At 41.6% G+C, this 26,017-nt stretch overlaps 1 protein-coding gene across 5 annotated transcripts in view; it reads left to right on the forward strand.

Annotated features, from left to right (window-relative positions):
* LOC122548553 (cullin-9) overlaps nucleotides 1-26,017 on the forward strand; it is a 199,871-nt gene that overhangs the window by 15,626 nt on the left and 158,228 nt on the right. For 2 of the 5 annotated variants that reach the window (XM_043687355.1, XM_043687359.1), the window contains exons 2-3: nucleotides 9,085-9,218; nucleotides 19,102-19,749. In XM_043687355.1, coding sequence (XP_043543290.1) covers nucleotides 9,212-9,218; nucleotides 19,102-19,749 — 655 coding nt within the window. In that variant the 5' untranslated portion in view covers nucleotides 9,085-9,211. The remainder of the gene's footprint in view (nucleotides 1-9,084; nucleotides 9,219-19,101; nucleotides 19,750-26,017) is intronic. The other 3 variants (XM_043687356.1, XM_043687358.1, XM_043687357.1) reach the window with 3 other exon arrangements.

The raw sequence follows: 26,017 nt of genomic DNA on the forward strand, positions 1-26,017 counted from the left end.
GACACAAGTGGCTGGTGGCGGAGAGGATTGGGATGGGGAATGGGACTAGAAATGAGGTGGGGTGTGGAAAGGAGGGAATGTGAAGGCGAAGGGGTAGCATTCATGAGGGAAGGCAGAGCGGTAAGAGGTGGCCTGGAAAGGAGGGGTTTGGGATCTAAGGAGAAGGGTTGATTATGTTGTGATGATTTTGAATATTGGAGAAATGAACAGATACTGAATGTAGAATTGATGTTGAAAGTGTGTACTGAGGGGTAGCATTCATGAGGGAAGGCAGAGCGGTAAGAGGTGGCCTGGAAAGGAGGGGTTTGGGATCTAAGGAGAAGGGTTGATTATGTTGTGATGATTTTGAATATTGGAGAAATGAACAGATACTGAATGTAGAATTGATGTTGAAAAGTGTGTACTGATTGAAGAGTATTTAACTAGAATGAGTCTTGGAATTATGATGTTGAGGTTAATATTTTATTAAATTTGAACGTTGTGCAACAGCAATCAGCACTCCTATCTGCAGGAAACAGTAGTTTGCTGTAAATCTTTCCTGTTTGGTTTGGATAGGGGTTGGTGGGTGGGGAGAGAAGAGGAATATGATTCATGCGACCTCGTGAATCCCTTCCTGTTTTCATCAGATCTGTAGGTCTTAGCTGTAAGTTGTCTATGGTCTCGAGTAGTACTTGTAGACCTTGTCCTTCTGATTACAATTGCTGTGAATGAGTATGCCAGTTTGACAGAATCTAGTTTTCTTTTCTCTGTCCTCATAATAATACAGCTTTCATAGAATCCTTCTAGTGTGGAAACAGGCCATTTGGCCCAACAAGTTCACACTGACCCTCTGAAGACTATCCCACTCTGATCCATTTCCCTCCCCCATTACACTTCATTTCCTCTGATTAATGCACCGAGCCCACACATCCCTGAAAACTATGCGCAATTTAGCATAGCCAATTCACCTAACCTACACATCTTTGGACTGTGTGGGAGGAAACCCACGCAGACACAGGGAGAATGTACAAACTCCACACGGATAGTCACCCGAGGCTGAAATTGAAACCGTGTCTCTGGTTCTGTGAGGCAGCTGTGCTAACCCCTGAGCCTTCTCTTGACTGGACCCTCTGATTAGTGATTGGCAGTAAAATTGATGTCTGGTGTTTGGCTTATCGCAATTCTGTATGGGCGAAGTGAGGACAGGAGGTTAATCTAAATGGCTTAAGTCTGGTTACAGTTTTGTTTGATGTACCAACTTTACATTGAGTGACTAATCTTAGGTTATGGCCTTTTCCAAAGAACGTGGAAATAATAAACAAAGTGGAAAACGAGAGGTGTGGTCTGACTTTTTATAAATACCTTCCAATGTAAAGGACCTTCCCATATAGGTATTCCTATTTAGAGCTCCACAGAGTACCTGAGTCTTATGGTAATTTACCTAAAGATAAATCCAGTCATTAATAGCTATTCTGACAGCTCCAGATTATGTAGTTTTGGGTGAGGTGACAGTAAAGGAATCACAAGTTGCAGCTGACTGGATGTGGCAGATTTTAGTGATTCTTAGTATGAAAGCATTGAAGCATTCTGACAGACGTGCATCATTGACTAACCTGCACATGATGTGTTCCTGTTGTGTACTTTGAACTCCTTTTGTAAGTATATAAAATAGATTTTGTCAGCTGAGTTTCATTCTTCTCCTTAAATGTGCTGACATTTGCAGACCTCAACCCCTTCCCCAATCTTAAGGGCTGACCCAGAAAATAAACTTGCATTTATTTAGACCTTTATTATGGGAAAAGATCCTGAGAATAGCTAACATAAATATTGAATCAAAGTAGTTTGGGTATGGAGGCTAATAAAAGGTTTGGCTTAAAAGTTAGCTTGAAAAGGCTCATGTGTAGGAGCTGGGTGTGGGGTGGACAGGAATTCTAGATCAATGATCTGATGGTGAGTGTTGGGATGTTACCCAGCTGATTCGGATGACATTCGATCTGGTACGTGTGCTGGTGTAAATTCCAACAGGACTCCCTGAATCAAGGTCAGGAACAGAAACTCGAAAGAAGTTCAGCAATGAGCATATGTCATGACATTTTCAAAACTGAACATCAAACTCTTGGGTAGTCAAAACGTAGAATAAAATCTATAGGATTGAATTCTGTAGAACTGAAAGCTGCTAAAAGCCACTAATGTTAATGTTCTCAGGTAATATTGATTGGGATTCTAATTTGACCTTATTTTAAATGTGGTCTTGAAGGTATGCTTGAGCAAAATAAATCATTGGCCTTGAAACATTAATTCTGTTTCTTTCTCTGTAGTCAAACCTACTGAGTTTCTATAGCATTCTTTTATCTTTGTGCTTCTCTGATGGACTTGCAATTAAGGCATCACCTTATAATACTGACTGGGACAGAACAGTTGTTCTATTAAAACTTGTCTCAGGCAGTTGAGAGTATATGTATATTTCCATGTCAATGTTGAACTTATGTTATCCCCTTGATTGTAAAGGGTGTAAAGCTAAGTTCAGGCAAGTTAGTTATGTGGGAAGCTTTGAGATAATATAGAATAGTCACTTGGGGGAAACAGGGTTAGTTGAGGAAAGGTAAGGGAAAATTTGCTGAGGGCAAATTATTTATGATTTTGATTTTAGAGTTAAGAGTTGTTGAGGGTAATAATTCTGACATGGTATACATTGGCTTCCAATGAAGATGTCATAGTCATTGATGACTCTCATCCTTAGATGCCACATGCTGAGGATTTTTGAATTTTAATTGCCAAAGCAAATTATCTTCGCCCAGCTCAAGGGAGGCCCTCAGAGTCATAGAGCATAGAAACAGACCCTTTAGTCAAGCCAGTTCACACCGACCATGTTCACAAACTAAACTAGCCCTACTTGCCTGCACTTGGTCCATATCCCTGCAAAGCTTTCCCATTTATGAACTTATTCAAATGTCTTTTAAATGTGACTGTACCTGCATCCACCACTTTCTCTGGCAATTCCATATGGGACCACACTTTTTTTAATAAAGAAAAGTTGCACTTGTCCTTTTAAATCTTTCTCCTCCTACCTTAAAAATATGCCCCCTCATGATTTTATAAACCTCAAGGTCACTCAACCTCCTATGCTGCAGTGAAAACGTCAAGCATCTTTCCAGTCTATTTTTATATCTCAACCCTCCATTCCTGGCAAAATCCTGGTAAATATTTTTGAACCCTCTTCAGTTTAATCCTATCCTGCCTATAAATGGGCGATCAGAGCTGCATGCAGTACTCCAGACTAGGCCTCACCAATGTCCTGTAAAACTTCAACATCATGTCCCAACTCCTATGCGCAAAGGTCTGAGCAATGAAGGCAAGCAGCTAAATGCCTTCTTAACCACCCTGTCTATCTATGATGCAAATTTCAAAGGATTACGTACACTCACTCAGAGGTGTCTCTGTTCTACAACACCACCCAGAGCCATTACTATGAATTGTATAAGCCTTGTCATTGTTTGTATTACCAAAATGCAATACCTTGCATTTATCCAAATTAAACTCCATCTGCCACTCCTCAGCCCATTCACCTAATTGATCAAGATTTCTTTGTAACCTTAGATAACCACCTTCCCTGTCCATTATGCCACCAATCTTTGTGTTATTTACAAACATAGTAACCATGCCTCCTATATTCTCATCCAAATCATTTACATAAACGACAAACAAAAGTGCACCCAATGGAGCACCATTGGTTACAGGCCTCTAGTCTGAAAAACAACCCTCCACCACCAGAAAACTAATTTTATAACCATTTGGCAAGCTCACCCTGAATTCTATATGATCTAACTTTACTCATTGGTCTACCATGCAGAACCTTGTCAGAGGCTTTACTAAAGTCTAAGTAAACAAGGTCTACCGCTCTGTCCTCATCAATCTGTTTGATTACTTCATTTAAAAACTCAATCAGGTTTGTGAGACATGATTTTCCTTGCACAATATCATGTTGATTATCCCTTATCAATCCTTGCCTCTCCAAATGTGTGCAAATCCTATCTTTCAGATTCACCTCCAACAACTTAATCACCACAGCTGTCAGGCTGTCAGGTCTATAGTGTCTTGGCTTCTCCTTGTCTCTTTTTAAACAATGGCCCAACATTAGTCACTCTCTGGTAATTCACCCATGTTTCTAAATACAAATATTTCTATTTATATCCCTGCAATTTCCTTCCTCACCATCCTGGGATACATTTGATCAGGTCCTAAAGACTTATCTATCTTTGTCTTCTAAAACCTTTCTGTAACGTGGACTGTTTTTAAAAAAATCAATATGTATTTCCCGGAGTTCCCTAGCCTCTATTTCTCCCTTCGCAGTAAAAATCTAATGCAAAATATTCATTTAATATTCAAGGTTTGCGTAATGCTTTGTAGCTTGGTGCTGGTTTTTGTCGTTGTGGGTAAGTTCACCAAGCTGGGAAATTGATTTGCAGATGAACTGCATCAACAAACACAGACCGAGACTTAATATACCGGTCAGTACAATGAACAACCGGAACTGGCACTTGGAAGCAACAGGAATGGAACCAAATAAATTTCAGAAGAGACAGCACAGCAGCGTTTCACAGGAGGTTCTAAAGCACTGAGATTTCACCTAAACAGGGAATGAGATGTCTACAAATCAACTTCCCAGCTCAGTGAACATACCCACAACCATGACATTCATTTAATATCACTCTCATTTCCTGAGGTTCAACACAAAGACAACCTTGTTGATATTTAAGCGGTCCTACGCGCTCTCTATTTGCTTTCCTGCTCTTAATCCAAAAAGATTCTAAAAATTATCGTTTACCATATCTGCCAAGGCTATCTTGTATTCCCCTCTTTGATTTCCTGATTTCCCCCTTAAGAATGGCCCTAAACTCTTCAAGTGATCCAGTTGCTCCCCGTTGTCTATATCTAATATGATTTTTTAAATTCTTGACGAGAACTTCATTATCTTTTTTCATCCATTGTTCCCTAATCTTACTAACCTTGCCTTTCACTCTAACAGAAACATTGAGCTCTCATTATTGCACTTTGAAGGTCTTCCACTTGTCAGTTGTCCCTTTACCTGCAAGCAGTCTACTCCAATCAACTTTTGAAAGCTCTTGTTTCATACCCTTAAAATTTGCTTTAATTCAGTTAAGAACTTTAACTTCTATGGAAGACTTATTATTAGTTTTGAAATAGTATGGAAAAATATATTATGCTTACTAGTCCCAGTGTTCCCTTACTAACACTCCAGTCATTTAGCCAGCCTTATTTCCCACGAGAAGGTTTTGCTCCTCCTCTAGTAAGATCATTTGCATACTGATAAAGAAACTTTTCTTGAACACATTCAACAAATTCTTCACCATCTAACCTTAACCAATATGGTAGTCCAAGTCGATGTTTTGAAAATTAAAATTCCCTACTATTACAGCCTTGTTATTCTTACAGACCTTTGAGAGGTCTCTACCTTTTTGAATCTCCATTTCCGTCTGACTATTGGGGGGGGCAACTGTACAGTACAATCAAGGTTATCATCCCATTGTTATTTACCACCCATATGTTTTCACTAAATGATCCCTCAGAAATATTTTCTCTAATTACAGTAGTAATATTTTCCTTAATCAAAAATGCCACTCACCTCTCTAGCCTTCCTATAACATCTAAAATGCAGAACATTGAGCTTGAAGCAGAAGACGACGACTGAAGCCATTTCCAAAACTCCCTGAAGGTTTCTCAAGAAATGCAACAAAGATGTCATTGTGTGGGTGACCCTTGTTCAGAAGAAACTGATTTGGAGGAAGCTCCTGTATGAAGGGACACAAATCTTTGAGAATGCCTACTAGCGAAAGGAATTCCAGAAAAGGAATGGGTGAAAGGAATGCCAGCAATCTCAAGGCCAAGGACAACTTCTGTCCCTTGGGAAACCTACCAAATCTGTGGTCGATTTTTCAGGTCTAGTAGTGGGCTCAAGAGCCGCACAAGGACCCCCTACCAAAACCCATGACCAATGGAATAGAATTTATCAGCATACTGCCTGGACTCAAAAGGGTCACTTCCAGGATGTGATTCTGCAAATTGATTTGTATTTGGGTGGAAGGGTGAACTGTGAGGAAGGTGCAGAGATGCTTGAGTATTGGGCAAATGCATGCCAGATGAAGTATAATGGGGATAAATATGAGGTTATCCACTTTGGGAATAAAAGCAGGACGACTGATTATTGTCTGGCTATAAATTGAGGGAAGTGTGCAAACACTCCTCGGTGACCTTATACACCAGTCACTGAAGGTAAACATTCAGGTGCAGCAAGGGGTCATGTAGACAAATGGTATATTGGCTCTCTCAATAAGAAGAGGATTTGAGTGAACGAGTAGGGATATCTCTTGCTGCAACTGTACAGGGTCTTTGTGAGACCATACCTAGGATATTATGTGCACTTATAATTTCCTTTCCTAAGGAAGGATGCTCTTATGTAGAGGTAGTGCAGTAAAGATCTACCAGACTGATACCTGGAATGGAGAAAGTGAGTACTGCAGATGCTGGAGATCAGAGTCAAAAGGTTGGTGCTGGAAAAGCGCAGGTCAGGCAGGATCAGAGGAGCAGGAGAATCAACATGTCAGGCATTCCTGATGAACGGCTTATACCCAAAATATTGATTCTCCTGCTGCTTTGATGCTGCCTAACCTGCTGTGCTTTTCCAGCACCAACATTTTTGATTATGATACCTAGGATGGTAGGCGGAGAAATTGAATCGGTTAGGATTTTATTCACTGGACTTGAGAAGAATGAGGAGGGATCTCAAGGAAACAAGGACTAGTCAGGGTAGATGCAGGAAGGATGTTCCTGATATTAGGAGTCCAGATTCAGGGGTCGGACTCTGGGAATGTAGGCCAAACAATTTGGGTTGAGATGAGAAGAAATGTTGCGAGTGAGGAGTTGGTGAAATTTACCAACATCGAAAGCAGTCGAGGCCAACATCTTATAAGGTTTCAAGAAGTGGGGCTAAAGAGGTGTTTCCATCTTGGTTAAATTACCATGGTTGTAAGAATTTTTATCTGTGTTCTGCAGACAAGTGGGAAGAGCCTCATTCTGTTGCTCATTCTCAGGATCCCTGTGTACTTGTGGCCTGTTTGAACACAGAACATCGAACATTGAACATTACAGCGCAGTACAGGCCCTTTGGCCTTCGATGTTGTGCTGATGCTATGCCAAAAAGAGCTATAAAGAAAAGTAAGATAGTACATGAGGAAAAAACTTGCACAGAATATAAAGACAGCAAAAATTTCTACAAATATATAAATCGGAAAAGAGCGGCTAAAGTAATCATTGATCCTTTAGAGGATGAGAAGGAGGATTTAGTAATGGGATATGAGGAAATGGCTGAGGCATTGAGTAGGTATTTTGTTGGTCTTCACAGTGGAGGAGACGAATACCATGCCAGGAATTGACCAGGAGACAAAGGTAAGTGAGGACCTAGAAACAATAATTATCATTATAGGGGTAGTGTTGGGCAAGCTGATTGAGCTAAGGATAGACAAGTGTCCTGGCTCTGATGGAATGTATCCCAGGCTGCTAAAAGAGATGGCGGAAGAAATAGCAAGTGCACTTGTGGTAATTTTCCAAAATTCACTGGACTCCCGGGCAGTTCCAGCCGATTGGAAAACTGCAAATGTGATGCCACTGTTTTAAAAGGGCAATAGACAAAAGATGGGGAAATATATGGTTAGCTTAACTTCTGTAGTAGAGGAAATGCTTGAGTCTGTTATCACGGAAGGAATAGCAAGGCATCTAGATAGAAATCGTCCAGTTGGGCAGACGCAGCATGAGACCATGAAGGACAGGTCAGGCTTAACTAAGCTTTTGGAGTTCTATGAAGACATTATGAGCACGGGACAATGGGAACCCAGTGGATATGGTGTACCTAGATTTCCAAAAGGCCTTCAGCAAGGTAGTGCATAAGAGGCTGCTGCATAAGGATGGATGGCATTATAGATAAAGTATTAGCATGGATAGAGGATTACTTAACTAACAGGAAGCAAAAAGTGGAGATAAATCACTACTATTCTGGCTGGCAGACAGTAACTAGTGGTATGCCTCAGGGATCAGTGTTGCGACTACAATTATTCACAGGTTACATAAATGATTTGGAGTTGGGACCATGTACAATGTCAAAGTTTGCAGATGACACTAAGATGAGTGGCAGAGCAAAGTGTGCCAAAGGCTGAAACTTTGCAGAGGAATGTAAATGTTTTGAGTGAGTGGCCAAAGTCTGGCAGATGGAATACAATGTTAATAAATGTGAAGTCATCCATTTTGGTAGGAATAACATTAAAGAGGACTATTATTTGAATGGTAAAAAAGATGCAGCATGCTGCTGTGCAGAGGGGCCTGTGTTCTTGTGTATGAATAACACAAAATTGGTCACAGGTGCAACAGATAATTAAGAAAGCAAATGGAATTTTGTCCCTTCTTTGCTAAAGGGATCGAGTTTAAAAGCAGGGAGGTTATGTTGGAGCTGAATAGGGTGCTGGTGAGGCCACACCTGGAGTACTGTGTGCAGTGTTGGTCTCCTTGGGAAAGGATGTACTGGCGCTAGAGGGGGTTCAGTGGAAGTTCACGAGGTTGACTCCAGAGTTGAGAGGTTTGACTTATGAGGAGAGATTGAGTAGACTAGGATTATATTCATTGGAATTTAGAAGAATGAGTGGGGATCATATAGAAATATATGAAGGGAATAGATAAGATAGAAGTAGAGAGGATATTTCCACTGGTGGGTGAAACTGGGGAAAGAGGGCACAGCCACAAAATTGTGGGGAGCAGAATTAGGACCAAATTGAGAAGGAACTTCTTCACCCAAAGGGTTGTGAATCTATGGAATTCCCTGCCCAGTGAAGTAGTTGACACCACAGTAAATGTTTTTAAAGCTAAGATTGTTTAAAAAAAAAACCTGAAGGAATTAAGGGTTATGGTGAGAGGGCAGGTAAGTGAAGCTGAGGCCACGCAAAGATCAGCCATGATCTTATTGTGTTGTGGAGCAGGCTTGAAGGGCCAGATGGCCTATTCCTGCTCCGAGTTCTTATGTATGTTCTTATTTCTCTTCAGACGACTCACCATCCTGACTTGGGAGTACATCACTATTCCTTCACTATTATTGGATCAAAACCCTAGAACTCTATTCCTAACAGCGATCTGGGTGCCCCCTCCACTACTTTCTTGAGGACACGTTGGGATGGGCAGTAAGTACTGGCCCAACCATTAACCCCCTCATTCCATGAGATGATATTAGAAATAACGTACTTTTTAACTTGGTAATTAGAAAGGAATAATAGGGCCTGACAGTTTCAAGGTTTTTTTTTATTGTATTATTCTGCTGGAGTTCAATGAGACTTTGCTTTTAATTTCTGATATTGAACCTTGCATCCTTTTTTTGTTTGAAAGCATGTGGGCAGTCGAATTAGGTAACTGCTAGCATTATGTGGTGTTTTTCAGCACCACATTTTTCAACTCTGGTCTCCAGCATCTGCAGTCCTCACTTTCTCCTAACTGCTAGCATTATACTTGTTATTGTCAAATTTTAAGATAGCTTTTGTTGACTGATTGAATGTTTGAGTGAAAGGTGAGGTGTTGGGAGGAAGCGACAAAAGGTAATGCAAACGCATTGACCTTGTTTAGGATCTAGTATTTCAGGGGTAGTCTGAGAAACTTTGTTTGGATCAGTTCCTGGATAATATCTGCAAGTTTATTTTTGAGGTAGAAATGCCTGTAATTATTTTTGTCTGATTGGATAGGGACGGAAATGTATCTGGGGAGAAAAATGATTGCCTTATGCCATAAAAGGCTTTGAGATTGTTGATGTTCAGTTCATATCTTGGACAGCATGTTCAAATCATTGTGGTGAGATCAATTAATCGAATCTAGCATTCTGAACTGAGCAAGTATGCAGTGTTTGCTTTTTAAACATGTAGTTACAATGTGATAGTGGGGCATGTACTGTGCTTGTTGCAACTTAATTTAAACATCCCACTGAAGATAGGGTTACATATCAAGGCATCTGCTTACAGACACAAGGCTCAATCTGAGTCAGGCATGTCAAAGTTCATCATGTTTCAGTGAGAAAATTCTCATCTTCATAATTTATATGAAGAACCCAGTACCAGTAACATTTCATGTAGTGTGAAACACTTTTGCCAAGTATACCCAAAAAAATTGGGATGGGGAATGGGTTTTTTTGTTGCTCATTATGAACTTCTAATTTAGAAGCAGCAAACTGCTTTGCGCATTTCAAAATTGTGTAAGTTTAGCACTGTATCACAGTATTTTGAGTGATACTGACACAATCAATTCCTCCCTGCATTAAGACCTGGATATTCATGGCCAAACAAATCATCAGCTGTGGTCTTGCAAAAAGCCTGAGCAGTCAGTAAGATTGCCATCAAGATCCCCAGAGTTAACATCCTGAATCATCAATAACCAGGAACTGTATTAGCCAGTTACCAAGAGCAGGCCAGAGGGTAGGACAGGAGTCCTGCAACCTTCCCCCCCCCCCCCCCCCCCCCCAACTGCAAAAGCCTGTCCTCCATTTACAGGCCACAGGTCATCAGTGTGATGGAATACTCCCCGCCTTCCTGGATGTGTGTAGCTCCAACAACACTCACGAAGCTCCACATCATCCAGACCAGAGCAGCCCATTTGATTGGCACCACATACACACACACTCCATCAATGGCACACAGATGCAACACTGTGAAGACCTTTGACCTGGAAGAAGTAACAAAAAAAAATTGTATTTGGTTTAAGTTGTTTGGTAAATATCATTATTTTTGAAAGCATTTAAAAGGACTTGAGGGTTTGTGTTGTCACAAAGCTAGTCCCTTTTTTACTAAAAGCTGTTCTTTGGCTCAAGGAGACTCTGCCTTTGATATTTTTTTCAAAGGGGTGATAAACCAGGCCAGGCTCCGATCAGTCTGGTTTGGTACAGAGATGAAAAGGATTTTGAAAGGCATTTATATGTAAACCGATGAGGCATCAGGCCAAAGTGGTCATGTTTTAGAAGTGAGCTGCATAATGAAAGGAGAATGGTCAGCTCTTTAGCTGAGTTGAGCAGTTTTAGTTGTCTTGAACTGGGAAGTTCAACAGGGAGCTGTGTTGAAACTCTGGTGCTCTCCCTGCCTGGATGTGTGTGTGTGTATGCCTGCGCCTGGGTGAGTGTGCCTGCACGGTTTTTAAAGGGGGTTTGCTTATTAGGACTGTTGTGTGTATTCTGAACAGCATAATTGTCTAGTTGCAGAGGTTGAGTTCTGGAGGGGTTCTTTATTCTGTTCTTTGTGTTTCATTATGTAATTTTGTGAATAAATTTTTGTCTGTTTTAAAACCTAGTAGCCAACCTAGCTAACTTAATCCAGGTAATGTTCACTGTACACTCACAGAAACAAATTGCAAAGGTATGGTCTGGGCTGCCTGCATAAGAATGTTTTGAGTGGTCTGGCCTAGTCCATAACAGGTTGGGGGTGCTTTGCAGGATTTTAAACCGCGAGTGGTAGGTGCTAGCGTCTTTATTTCATATGTTGGTTTGGTTGGGTAGACAAAACTTGGGACAGTAATGGCTCTTTCAGTCGCCGTAAGTTGGATGTGGTGACTTTGGAAATTTTGCAAATAGTGAATAAGACCAAGTTACAAGAATTAGCAGAGTAGCTGGAATTGGAAAGGCCTGCTTCTGTGAAGAAAGGAGAGATAATTACAGCAGTAGATCAGCATTTAAACTTGCTGGAGAAACCATCAGAAACTATAGAGATGGCAAGAATTCGATTGCAAATGAAGCATCTTGAGTTAGAGGCAAGGGATAAGGAAACGGCAGCAGAAATGAAACAGTTTGTTACACTTAAAAAAGGAGAGGGAAGAAGAGAGCAGCAGAAGAAAAGTGTTTGAACTTCAAAAACTGACATTCTAAAAAACAAAGTCAGCATAAACGGCTGGAGATAAAGGCTGAGGATAGGCTTAGAGAGGAAGAGAGTGAGGATTACCAAGCCCCTGGTTGCCAGAAGCCGAGTGAGAAACTGTTTAACTATGTTCAAGCATTGCCTAAATTTGATGAGAACGATGTGGAAGCCTTTTTGATCTCATTTGAAAAGGTGGCTAAAAAAATTCAGTGGCCAGTGGCAATGTGGGTTTTGTTGATCCAAATGAAACTTGTAGGTAGGGCTAGTGAGGTATCCGCAGCACTTCAGAGGTGGTATCTGGGGAGCATGAGGATGTGAAGAAAGCCCTTACAAGCATAAGAGCTTGTACCAGAAGCCTATAGGCAACTTTTCAGGAATCTGAGGGACCCAGGTCAAACCTATGTTAAGTTTGAAAGGATCAAAGAGTAATTTTGACAGATGGATAAGAACTTTAAAAATCGAGCAAACCCATTATAGTCATAGAGATGTACAGCATGGGAAACAGACCCTTCGGTCCAACCTGTCCATGCCAACCAGATATCCCAGATATTTGTGGGCGGCACGGTGGCACAGTGGTTAGCACTGCTGCCTCACAGCAGCAGAGACCCGGGTTCAATTCCCGCCTCAGGCGACTGACTGTGTGGAGTTTGCACATTCTCCCAGTGTCTGCGTGGGTTTCCTCTGGGTGCTCCGGTTTCCTCCCACAGTCCAAAGATGTGCAGGTAAGGTGAATTGGCCATGCTAAATTGCCTGTAGTGTTAGGTAAGGGGTAAATGTAGGGGTATGGGTGAGTTGCGCTTCGGCGGGTCGGTGTGGACTTGTTGGGCTGAAGGGCCTGTTTCCACACTGTAATGTAATGTAATCTAATCTAACCCAATCTAGTCTCACCTGCCAGCACTCAGCCCATATCCCTCCAAACCCTTCCTATTCATATACCCTCCAAATGCCTCTTAAATGTTGCAATTGTACAAGCCTCCACCACTTCATTCCATACACATACCCGCACCCTCTGAGTGAAACCGTTGCCCCTTACGTTTAGGGTGAGAGGGGAAAGATATAAAAGAGACCTATGCCCTCTAGTTCTGGACTCCCCCACCCCAGGAAACAGACCTGGTCCCTCAAGATTTTATAAACCTCTAAGGTCACCCCACAGCCTCCGATGCTCCAGGGAAAACAATCCCAGCCTGTTCAGGCCCTCCCTATAGTTCAATTCCTCCAACCCTGGCAACATTCTTGTAAATCTTTTCTGAACCCTTTCAAGTTTCACAACCTCTTTTCTGATAGGAAGGAGACCAGAAGTGCACGCAATATTCCAACAGTGGCCTAACCAATGTCCTGTACAGCTGCAACATGACCTCCCAACTCCTGTATCTATACTCTGACCAATAAAAGAAAGCATACCTGACGCTGCCTTCACTATCCTATCTACCTGTGACTCCATTTTCATGGATCTATGAACCTGCACTCCAAGGTCTCTTTGTTCAGCAACACTCCCTAGGACCTTACCATTAAGTCCTGCTAAGATTTGCTTTCCCAAAATGCAGCACCTCGCATTTATCTGAATTAAACTCCATCTGCCACTTCTCAGCCCATTGGCCCATCTAGTCAAGATCCTGTTGTAATCTGAGGTAACCCTCTTCGCTGTCCACTACACCTCCAATTTTGGTGTCATCTGCAAACTTACTAACTGTACCTCTTATGCTCGCATCCAAATCATTTATGTAAATGACAAAAAGTAGAGGACCCAGCCCTTAGAGAGGTAATTATTTTAGAGGTATTCAAAAATTCACTGCCTGAAGTAGTGTGAACTCGTGTGGGAGAGCAGAGAGTGAAAACAGCAAGGTTAGCAGCTGAAGTGGCTGATGATTATGACCTGGTCCTTAAAACACGGTTTGGTTTCCAGAATCAATTTCAGTGTTGAAACTTTATTGCTGGAACAGCACAGCAGGTCAGGCAGCATCCAGGGAACAGGAGATTCGACGTTTCGGGCACAGGCCCTTCTTCAGGATTCCTGAAGAAGGGCCTGTGCCCGAAACGTCGAATCTCCTGTTCCCTGGATGCTGCCTGACCTGCTGTGCTGTTCCAGCAATAAAGTTTCAACTTTGATCTCCAGCATCTGCAGACCTCACTTTCTCCTCGAAGAATCAATTTCAGTCCATGAGGTATAGAAATTGGGGCAAAAAGAATTCCTCATTTGGAAAGGGAAAGGTAGATCTCAGTGACGATCATAAGGATAACTTCCCAAAGGGTAAAAAAGAAACCCTTGGGGACAAACAAGTTAAAAGGCTCCGATGTATTCATTGTAATAAAGTGGGCCACACAACATGGCAATGTTGGTGGGCGAGGAGAAAGCCAGATGTAGGAAAACCAGACAAGCCTGGGAGTTTTGTTAGACTACTAACAAAAAGCACAGGGGAAGTTAGACAACTGCCTCAGTGTACACGATAATCAGAGGCTGGTTAAGGAGGAAGTGCCAGATCTCCTTAAACAATATACATGCAAGGTTAAAGTTTATTCACATCGGCCAGGAGCAGTCGGTAAGGAGGTTACTATATGAAGGAACATAAGAACCTCTCAGTCTGTAATGCTGAAGTATGAGGAGATATACACTCCTGACAGGCTATTGCCCAGAAAGTTACTGGTAACAGGAATTCATGGTGAGACAAAAAGTACTCAGTTATGTAAAGTGAGGCTAGAGAGTCCAGAGAAGAGTGGAGAATTTGTGGGAGGAGTGCTGGACAAACTCTCAGCTCCAGGAATGCAATTTGTCCTTGCAAATGATATAGCTGATCCTCCGGTAGGCGTGCTGCCTACTCTGGTTGAAAAGCCAGTGGAGGTGCCGGCAACTGAAGACATGAATGTTTTTTCAGGAATTTTCTCTGATTGTGTGGTCACAAGGTCAGAGAGGCACAAGCTGAAGCAGGAGGGATCAAAAGGCACAGATGAGGAAGCTGACATAGTGTTACTTTGATCAGATAAGTAGAACAGAGAGCAAATAGGTAAACATGCCAGTATTTTTAGCTCTGCTAAGTTGATTGAATTACAACAGAAAGAGGAGTTAAAACAGTTATATCAAAAGGCATTTCTGAGAAAGAAAGTGAATGCATTCCTATGTTGTTAATTAACAAATGATGTCTTAATGAGGAAATGGAGACCATTACACATTCAAGCAAATGAGAAACGGGTAGAGATTCATCAAATTGTTTTGCCAGTAGGATATAGAAAGGAGGTGCTGCGAGTGGCACACAAGCTACCACTTGGAGGTCATTTATGAGAGAGGAAAACACAGGCTAAATACAAAGACATTTTTACTGGCCTGGACTACACAAGGATGTAGTTGAATTTTGTCAGATGTGTTATGCATGTCAGCTAATCTGAAAACCACAGACAGTAATAAAACCTGCACCTTTTGATACCTATTGCAGCATTTGGGAGCCTTTTAAGAGTCTTGATTAATTACGTACGTACCCTACCTCAAACAAAAAGTGGGAATAAGTATTTATTAACAATAATGGATGTGTCGACTAGATATTCAGAGGCAATCCCATTACGAAACATAAATTTTTTACTTGATACGGACTATCAATACAGATCTAGTCAAATCAAGGATGAAACTTCACATCCAGAGTATTCAAGGAGGTTATGGATAACTTGGGAATAAAGCAATTCACATCTACTGCGTACTATCCGGAATTGCAGGGAGTGCTAGAGAGATGGCATCAAACACAAAAGACCATGTTGAGACCTTGTGGTCAGGATTATCCAAATGATTGGGATAAGGGAATTTCATTTGTACTTGTTGCGATCGGAGTTGCACTGAAGGAATCTACCAAATTCGGTCCATTTGAATGAATGTTCGGGCATTAAGTAGGAGGACCGTTAAAACTGATTAAGGAGAAATTAATAAGTCAGAATTCAGAGGTCATCCATTTGGACAATGTCTCAAATTTTAGCGAATAATTAAATAGTGCTGGAGAGTTGGCTAGACAGCGTTTAAAAATATCACAGCATACAATGAATAGGAAGTGGATAAAAAGTCACACATTCGCAATTCTGCAATTGGGGATAAGGTATTGGTGTTACTTCCAGTAACAGGGGAGTCTTTAAAAGCAAGGTTTATGGACCATATCACATTACAAGGAAATTGAGTGAGGTGAACTACTCGATAAGGACTCCAGACAGGAAGAAATCTGTGTCGTGAATTTGCTTAAAAGGTATTTTGTTAGGGAAGGAAAGCAAGAGGAGAAGGTGTTAATGATTACAACACAGAAGGAAGAACCAAGTTCAGAGGATTCTGAATTGGACATTCCTCAAATCAAATTGGTCAATGACGGAGTTGTCAAAAATTGGGATAATCGAAATGACCTGAAAGTTATTGCTATCACATGGGGAGATGTGCGGAAATCAACTGGGTAGTACTAACCTAACTGTGCATGATTTAGATATAGATCCTATGCTGATAAGCGACGTCCTTTTAGGCATAACCTTCTAAAGTTGGCACAGGTTCAGAAGGCGATAGAGCACATTCTCCAAGATGGCATAATCGAAGTGAGTTACAGTGACTGGAGCTCACCCATAGTCATGGTGCCAAAGCCAGATGGTACCCAGTGGTTGGTGTGGACTATCGCAAAGACAATGCTGTTATAAAGACTGATGCATATCCAATTCCACAGTTGGAGGACTGTCGAAAAAGTGGGACAAGAAACTTAGATTTCTAAGTTGGATTTGCTCAGAGGCTACTGGCAAGTACCTCTGTCAGAGAGAGCAAAGGCAATTTTGGCTTTCATAACACCAAATGGACTATATCCGTTCAAAGTCATGCCATTTGGTATGAAAAATGCTCCAGCCACATTTCAGAGACTGACTAATATGGTCATTGCCGGATTACCCAACTGTGTGGTGTACATTGATGACCTGGTGATTTTTAGTCACTCGTGGAAAGAACATTTACAGCATTTATTGGATTTGTTTGATCGACTTTGGAAGGCAGGCTTGGTGGTAAACCTAGCTAAAAGTGGATTTGCCAAAGCCCAAGTCACCTTCCTGGGCCATGTTATTAGACATGGACAAATGGCCCCACGAGATACAAAAGTAATTGGGGAATTTCCCACACTGTCAATGAAAAAAGCAGTACTACACTTCCTGATGTCCTATGCAGTCAATGAAGTTGACTGAAGACTGACTTTTGTGATGCCAGGGATCTCGGGAGGCTGAGAGGTTCGTTCACTCGGCAAATTGGATTGAAGCTGGATGCAAATACTTCAGCTTATCTTTCACACTTATGTGCTTGGCTCCCCCATTCTTGAGTTAGATTCATTGGAGCTGGTTGTAGTAGAACAAATCTATTTCCAAAGAAATCGAGCTGTTTGGCGAGTCTGGAGTAAGCAGCTATGGTCTTTTCTATTCAATCTGTTTACTATTAATATTTTGAGGTGAAGTAAAAATATAGGAGCACAATGTATGCATACACAGGCAACAAGCTTTCAAAAATCCTTGGTTTTTGGAAACATCCTGGAGGATTGGGAAACAACTTCAAATTGGAAGGAGACAATAAACTGTAGACTAGTTAGCTTAACATGTCTTATTGAGAAAACATCAGCCTGTTATAGATGATGTGATAGAGTATTTAGAAATTCATAGTATGATCAAGCAGAGTCATTTATTCTGAAGAAGGGTCACTGGACCCGAAATATAAACTCTGCTTTCTCTCCACAATGACTGACCTGCTGAGTTCTTGAGCAACTTTGGTTTTTCCTCTCAAGAATAATATCCATGAGCCATTATCCTTTATTTTCTATTACTCAGCCCATGCTATATATGTGGTTGCAACTATCCCAGTTGTTCCATGAGCTACTACTTTTCCCACAAGGCTGTTGCGTGTCTCTGGATAATGTTTTCCTGTTTTGAGATTTGGTGTCTGAGGTGTTTGTTGACCTGTTGTAGTTAGTGATTCTGATGGGCTGTATTGATGAGATATGGTAATCTGAAAGACTTCCAGGAGGCTCACTTACCAGGCAGCAGGTTTATTGATTGGCCATTCTTTTTCCTTTGAATTTATTTTTCCTCTTGTGAAGAATGACTCATTGTAAATTGGCTGTTCATTAGATCTGGACAACTTTAGGTTATTTAGGTGTTTTGGTCGAATAGAAGAAATTGAGTGTAATGGTGTATATTTGATTAGATGATTGAATAACTTTCCGGAATGGTGATGCTAGTTGGTTTGCATTTTTTCATCCTCCCCATTCTCCTCTTCCTCCTCTCCCCGTTGAGAATTAACTGCTGAGGCAGATTGTAATGCCAACCAGTGCACAGCTTGAAATTCCGATGACTCAGTCATGAACCTTAATCCAACAGCAAAGTTCTTTAGTCTTAACATGTTGATGCATTTTTTAGAGTAGATTACTTAGTGTGGAAACAGGCCCTTCGGCCCAACAAGTCCACACCAACCCGCCGAAGCGCAACCCACCCATTTCCCTACATTTACCCCTTTACCTAACACTACGGGCAATTTAGCATGGCCAATTCACCTGACCTGCACATCTTTGGACTGTGGGAGGAAACCGGAGCACCCGGAGGAAACCCACGCAGACACTGGGAGAATGTGCAAACTCCACACAGTCAGTCGCCTGAGTCGGGAATTGAACCCGGGTCTCTGGCGCTGTGAGGCAGCAGTGCTAACCACTGTGCCACCGTGCCGCATGATTTAGTGTAACAATGTTCACTGAGGCATCTGAAGAAAGCCTAGCAATGTACACTCCTCTCCATTTAGGGCGCAGTGTTAGTCAGATTTTTCTGTTTCTTGAAATGGATAGTTAATCATAGGATGTTACTGAAATTTTAACTACTCAAAGCTCCTTTTAATTATACTTTTTCTCAAAATGGGAGCTTGTCAGTCTTTCCACAGTGAAACTAATAATATTATGCCGTAGCAAGAAATAGGAGATAACTAATTTTTTCCAAGCTGTATCAAATCCAATCCCATGAAATGGATATTGTTAAAAGAAGCATGATAGATGGCAGATTATTTCCTATTTTTCCAACCAATTCAGAACACTGGAATATGCTGGAGGAGTATAACAACTCAAGATTCCAGATAGACCAGCTGACTCATTTTCTTATGTAATTGATTTAAATTTAGAATTGTAAAACGTTGCTGTAAATCTAATTGTTGTTTTCTGTTTAGTAGATTCGAAGACAATGGGTGAACGGCGCAGCAAAAACCTTCTGGTCCAGCTCGGACCCAAAATGCAGGCTTACCCAGAAGAGCTGATCCGCCAACGCCGCTCGTATGATGGCCTTACTGAGTATCTCATTCGCTGGAATGTGCTGACTGTAGATGATAGTGGAGGAGGAGGAGGCAGCAGTAGTAATGGAGGAAACAGTTCATCTAGCGATAGTAAAGTGGATAATATATTGATGTGGATGTCAGCTGAAGATGTATATGCCAACTGTCCTACACTTCTTGGGAAACGGAAACCAGATGGTCAGAGAGTGAAAGAGGAGCAGGAACTGAGTGCCAGATCTTGTCCAGTGAGTGCAGACTCTGATGTCGCGTTTGATGATGTAGAGTTACTTGATATGAAGGAGGATGTAAAACATTTGGTACAACGAGCAAGACGACAGATGTCTCGTAAATCTGGACCAGACTCATCCTTGAATATTTCTCACACAATTCATGTTCTGAGTGCTTATGCGAGTATTGGCTCTCTGGTGGGAGTGTTCAAAGAGACAGGAGCTTTGGATGTGCTTATGGAATTACTCTGCAACAAGGAAACGCAAACACGCAGGAGTGCTGGGAAGATGCTCCGGGCTCTCGCATCGCATGATGCAGGTAAGATGTTCTTTAGTTTAAATTTTTTTTTGTATAACTTATGCATGATGTGGTTTAACTCTGATTATGGGTTTCACATTAGACAATGAACCTGAGACTATGCTGTAATAAGTGATATGCTTGACAATATGACAAGCAGTTGTTTGAACTTGCATCTGCAAGACTTTAACTTCTATTAGCCAGTTATTGTGTAAACCAGTTGAGCACAAGCTGTGAATAGTAAGTCTCTGAAGTGTGTTGGGAATGGTTTTCTAGAGTAGAATGTTGAGCCTGTTGAAGGAAGGGCTATCAAGGGTTAGTAATCTCGTTGTAAAAAATCAGAGATGAATGACATTATAATATTTTATGTTGTGTTTGAAAGCGAGGTAGTTCAATCTGAAGCAAGGGTGTTGAATTTGAAGGAAATATGAAGGTTCGGGGTGCAAGTTAGCTGAGATGGACTGGAAAAAGGTGACTGGGCATAAAATGGCCTGAAAAAACTTTGGAAACATGCATTAACAGGCATGACTGTACTTTTTAAAAATACTACTGTGATTTACAGCAACTATACATTCCTTCAAGATATAACTCTAAAAAGATTAAAAATCTCACAACACCAGGTTATAGTCCAACAGTTTTATTTGGAAGCATTAGCTTCCAAAGTAAACCTGTTGGATTATGACACGGTACTTGTGTGATTTTTAACTTTGTCCACCCTAGTCCAACACTGACACCTCCACATCTAAAAAGATTAGTCAACCGCAGCTAACAAAGGAAGTTTGGGATTGCATAAGATTAAAAGAAAAGGTCTACAAAGTTGCCATAAATAGCAGTAATTATGAGGATTAAGACATTTGTGGAACAAAGAAATACCAAGAAACCATTAAGGAATGGGAGAATAGAATATGAATGCAATCTACCGTAAAAAAATCTAAAAGTTTTTACAGGCATGTAAAAAAGGAGGAACTTGGCTAAAAGGAAAGTGGCTCCATTGCAGGCCGAGTCGTGAGCATTTATAATGTGGAACAGAGAATGGCAGAGAAGTGAAATTACTCAACTGTTTTTACTGAGGAAGATACCAAACCTTTCCTAGAACTAGAGATCCAAGTGGCTAGGAAAAATGGGTTTGAGGAAATTAGCATTAGGAATTAGATTGAACTGGAGAAATTAATGGTCCAAAAGTTGATAAATTGCTAGGACCTGATACATTAGTGTTGAAGGAGGTCATTATAGAGAGACTCCATGCTTTGATGGTTATCTTCCAAAATGCTATGGATTCAGAATGACTTGCATGGATTGGAGGTTCTAGATTAGAGTGGTGCTGGAAAAGCACAGCAGTTCAGGCAGCATCCGAGGATCAGGAAAATCGACGTTTCGGGCAAAAGCCCTGCTGCCTGAACTGTTGTGCTTTTCCAGCATCTGCAGTCCTTGTTTTTACCTATGGATTGGAGGTTAGCAAATGGACACAATAGTGGAAGGACAATGTGTTTGCTCTCACTGGCTGCCTGAGAAAGGAGCGGCGGCTCCGAAAGCTTGCAGAATCTATTATAAAGGGTGGGGTAAATGGGCACCTGGTTGATAGTTATCTGATGAGGCATAGTCAGCATGGATGCAAAGGTAAAGTCATGTTTGGTAAACCTGTGGGAGTTTTATGAAGATGTTACTAATAAAAGTGAATGCATGGAATAGGAGGTACTGATTAGCTAAAAGACAGATCAGGAGGAATAAGTGGTGATTCAGGTGTTTGCAGGCTGTGACAAGTTGTGTACTGTAAGGATCAGTATTGGGCTAGAGATGTTTACAATATAGATTTGGGAACCAGATGTCGTAATATTTTCATATTTGCAGTTGGTGCTAAGTGGGAATATGATGAAATTTAATGTGGAAAAAATGTGAAATTCCTCACTTTGGTAGGAGCAGATGTGCTGAGTATTTCTTAAATGGTAAGAGGTGGGAAAGTGTAGATGGTAAGAAAGAGGAAAATGAGTAGGCCATTTGGCCCCTGGAACCTGCTCAGCCATTCGCTAGGATTGTGGCCAATCTGACGGTCCTCATGTTTCCTTTCCTGCCCTTTCCCAATAACCCTTGATTTGCCTGCTGATCGAGTACCTATTTCAGCCTTAAATTTACATAAGGATTGCCCCCACAGCTCTTTGTGGTAAGGTGTTGCAAAGACACTCAACCCTCAAGAATATTCCTCCTCATCTCAGTCTTAAATTGGCACTGCTAAATTCTGAGACAGTGCCCTCTGGTTCTAGATTCTTCCATGAGGGGAAGCATCCTCTCAATGTTTACCCTGTTCAAGCCCCTTAAGCCTATACGTTTCTGAGATTACCCCTCATTCTTCTAAACTCTAGGTAGTAGAATCTCAGCCAGTTTTGCCTTTGCTCTTAAAGGAATCCCTTCATACTAGCGATCAACCTCGTGAACTTTCTCTGGTTTGCCTTTTGATGAAATGATGCCTTTCCTTAAATAAAGGACTAGAACTGCTCACAGTATCATAGTCATACAATATGGTGAGGTCTTTCAGCCCATCAAGTTGTACTGTCAAAAATGTACTACTCTCTACAATAGGCCCATAGCCTTGAATGTAAGTGCTCACTGAAGTAGTTTTTAAAGACTGTGAGATTTCTCACCTCAACTACTCTCCCAGGCAGTGCATTCCAGACTCCCAACGTAGTCTGGGTGAAAAGCTTTTTCCACAATTAGCTTCTTCCATAATTTGCTTTATTCTTTTTACATGTTGCTATTATTTATCAATTTTTACCTGTCCTACAGTGTCTGCTGTTTGGGGGTCCATACACTACGCCTACCAGTGTCTCTTTCCCTTGCTGTTATTTACTTCCATCCAAATGGACTGTACACCATTCCTGAAGAACTGGGAGGCTCTGTTCTGTGATCGGTCAATAAGTCCTCACAATCGGTCTGGTTCTTTAAGACTTCATTCTTTATTTCTTCATACGGCCGGGTACAGAGCATCTGAATACACAGAAGTTGTGTACTTCCGATTTCCTCTGAGGAGCTGCACACATGGCTTAATGCAAAGACATTCTTATACTTTTCTTAAAGAAGGGTACAGGTCATGATCGCATTGTACATTCAAACAATTACCAATTAGTACAACATACTGCTGTACTTGACAGTTACTTAGTCCAGTGATATTTCCTGGGAACCAACTTTATTTTCCAACACCTCAGGCCACCCTGATCTCACTAACCGAGTCATTGCACCTGAGTCTGAAGGTCAGTTAGGTTGGCCAGTAATGTCTTATCTCGTTAAGTTATTTCTATGCTTTAAAAGGCGCATTGTCTGCTAATCTTTATTGAAGCAGACTGGTTAGTCACTTATGCAGCTATAGCAGAATTAGCAGTTAGTAACTTAAAAGCCATTTTGTCATGTTATTTGCATCGAGGAGCCATCTTGTTGCCATCGACATTCTTAGGAACAACCGCTGAAGAGATGTTCTTGACAACACCTAGTCACCTCAGCCTGTATTCAGGTTTTAGATCCTCATTCCGAGCCTAGATAGTCTTCAACAACTGTGCTCATTTCGTCTCTTATTAACAGTGATACCTCACCAACTTTTCCTTCCCTCCTTTCTCCCTGAAAAGTCAAATATCTCTGAATGTTAAGTTCCTAGTTCTGGTAGTCTCTGTAATGGTTACAAAATCATACTTGCGCTATTAATTCATCTGCCTAATTCTGAATGGTTTGTTCTTTGAGAGGCTTTTTTTTAACCACTTCTAGTCATCCTACCTTTGGTACTGTGATCCTGTTTGCACATTGCCTTTTGATTACTCTGTCTATTATTTTTGCATCTTACTGTCCCTTTTTATTGCCTTCCTTGTTTGCCTTCCTCTTGTTACCTTACTTAGGTTCCCATGTCCCTGCCATTTGAATTTCAATCCTCCTCAACTACACTAACAAATACTTGCCTGAGGAAATCATTCCTGATCCTGTCCAGTTGGAACTGGTCCCAACTTCCCTATAGTTGGTCCCAAAGTCTCAAGAATCTGAAACCCTCCACCTTGAGCCATCTTCTCAGCCAAGTATTCATCTGATATAGATCTTGCTATTCTACTCAGATTTGCACATGGCATTGGTACAAATCCTAAGTCCTATTTTTTAACCTGCTTTCTAACACTGTTTAACTTTTAGGACCTCATCCCTTTTTTTAAACTTATGCCATTGGTAATGATTGGCCTCGGATGCTGCCTGAACTGCTGTGCTTTTCCAGCACCACTCTAATCTAGAATCTGGCTTCCAGCATCTGCAGCCATTGTTTTTACCTAATGATGGGCACCATGCCATTAGCTGCTCCCCTATAACTGTTGCATTCCCACACTTTGTCCACCTCTCCCGCGTAGCAGAGTCAACTTGGTGCAACAGATTTGGTTGTTTCTGCTTTCCCCCGAGAGGCCATTCTAAACACAATCTAAAGTGGCCTGTCTGTTTTGTAGGGCAGTAGTCGTAGGAGTCCTTTTACTCTGCCTGATGGTCACCTGCTCCCTTTCTGCCTGTGGAGTCTTTGTCTGTGTGACCACCTCTCTGTTCTTGGTATGCACGATATTCTCAGCATCGCAGATGTTTCATGGTGTTTCCAGCTGCTTCTCCAACTTCAAAACTCAGGCTTCCAGAAGCTGCAGCTGGAGACACTTCCTGTGCACATGCTGGAAATGTGACTGGCTTCCCATATAGAGCAAGAGGAACAAACTACTTCTTTCAGCTCTCTTGTCATGAGTTATCCCTTTGAAGGGCTCTTCAAACCAAATAATATCAATTACTTTAGGGCTCCCCTTCCCTTTGACCTCTTTAAAACAAACATAGCTGTTTGCAAGCTACATACCATAAAATAAGGACTTTACAAACTGTACGCAACAATGGTAGTATGAGTACTCACCGTCTGTACTCACCCCCTCAGCAGCTTTCATTTGCCCATGTCACTTTTCAATCCTGATGCTACCTGAGGAGCTCCGACTCTGGATTTAGTGAAGGCAGTGCTGTGGTGGTGCTTTGAAAGCTTTCCTGTTGCTTTGCTCAGCTACACCTTGCCAGATTCACTTGCCCTCTGACTTCTGTGCTCTGCGCTAGAAGAGTACCTGAAGATCGCGTTTCCCCCTTATACCCCAGATTCTTTTAAGACCTTTCTTTTACATTAAAGAGCAGAAAGATCTCAGATCAGGGAAAAGGAGGGACTGAATATCCTGCTCCCCCTTTCACCAAACTCCAGTTACACTGAAATGCAACAAAACAGCACCGTGGTGCAGATGTACAAAGGGACCTAGGTTTCCTTGTTAATACATCAATGAAAGCTAACCAGCAGGTGTACCAAGCTATTAGGAAGATTAATGTAATGGTAGCCTTTGTTGAAAAAGGAAGAGCCTTCTTCAAGCCTGCACCACCATTCAATAAAATTGTCACTGACCAAATACTTGCCTAAAATCCACATTCCTGCTTAACCTTTCAGCCCTCTGTTAAAGAATATATCTACCTCTGCCTTAAAAATAGTTAAGGACTCCTCTTGCACCACTTTTACAGGCAGAGTTTTAAAGGCACACTTCCCCTGTGGAAGAAATAAAATTACCAAATCTCTGTTATAGGTGGATGTCTTGAATGTGCTTCCATGCCAATGTGCTGCCCTATGGATGTTAACTTCTATTTTCTGCATTGTACTTTGATGTGGCATCTTACACATACCTTGTGGAAATCCAAGTGCAGTGTATCCACTGGTTCCCCTTTATCCACAGAATGTTTTGCTCCTTCAGAGAGCTCCGTTAGATTAGATTGGTCCAACATGATTTCCCTTTTACAAACACATTGACTCTGTCTGATCATCTTGAACTTATCCAGATCTTCTGACATTTTCCCTTTCTTCAGGAATGAGGAAAGTGTGTCCAGCAGGCTAAGATAAAAGGTAGGGAGGAGGGATATGGGGCAGGGGCGTTGGAAACGTGATAGATGGAAGGAGGTCAAAGTGAGGGTGATAGGCCGGAGTAGGGGTGGGGGCGGAGAGGTCAGGAAGAAGATTGCAGGATAGGAAGGCGGTGCTGAGTTCGAGGGATTTCACTGAGACAAGGTGGAGGGAGAGGAAATGAGGAAACTGGAGAAATCTGAGTTCATCCCTTGTGGTTGGGGGCTTCCTACGCGGAAGATGAGGCGTTCTTCCTCCAACCGTCGTGTTGCTATGGTTTGGCGATGGAGGAGTCCAAGGACCTGCATGTCCTAGGTGGAGTGGGAGGGGGAGTTGAAGTGTTGAGCCACGGGGTGGTTGGGTTGGTTGATCCAGGTG

This window comes from Chiloscyllium plagiosum, chromosome 3, assembly GCF_004010195.1.
Source record: "Chiloscyllium plagiosum isolate BGI_BamShark_2017 chromosome 3, ASM401019v2, whole genome shotgun sequence".
Lineage (NCBI taxonomy): Eukaryota > Metazoa > Chordata > Chondrichthyes > Orectolobiformes > Hemiscylliidae > Chiloscyllium > Chiloscyllium plagiosum.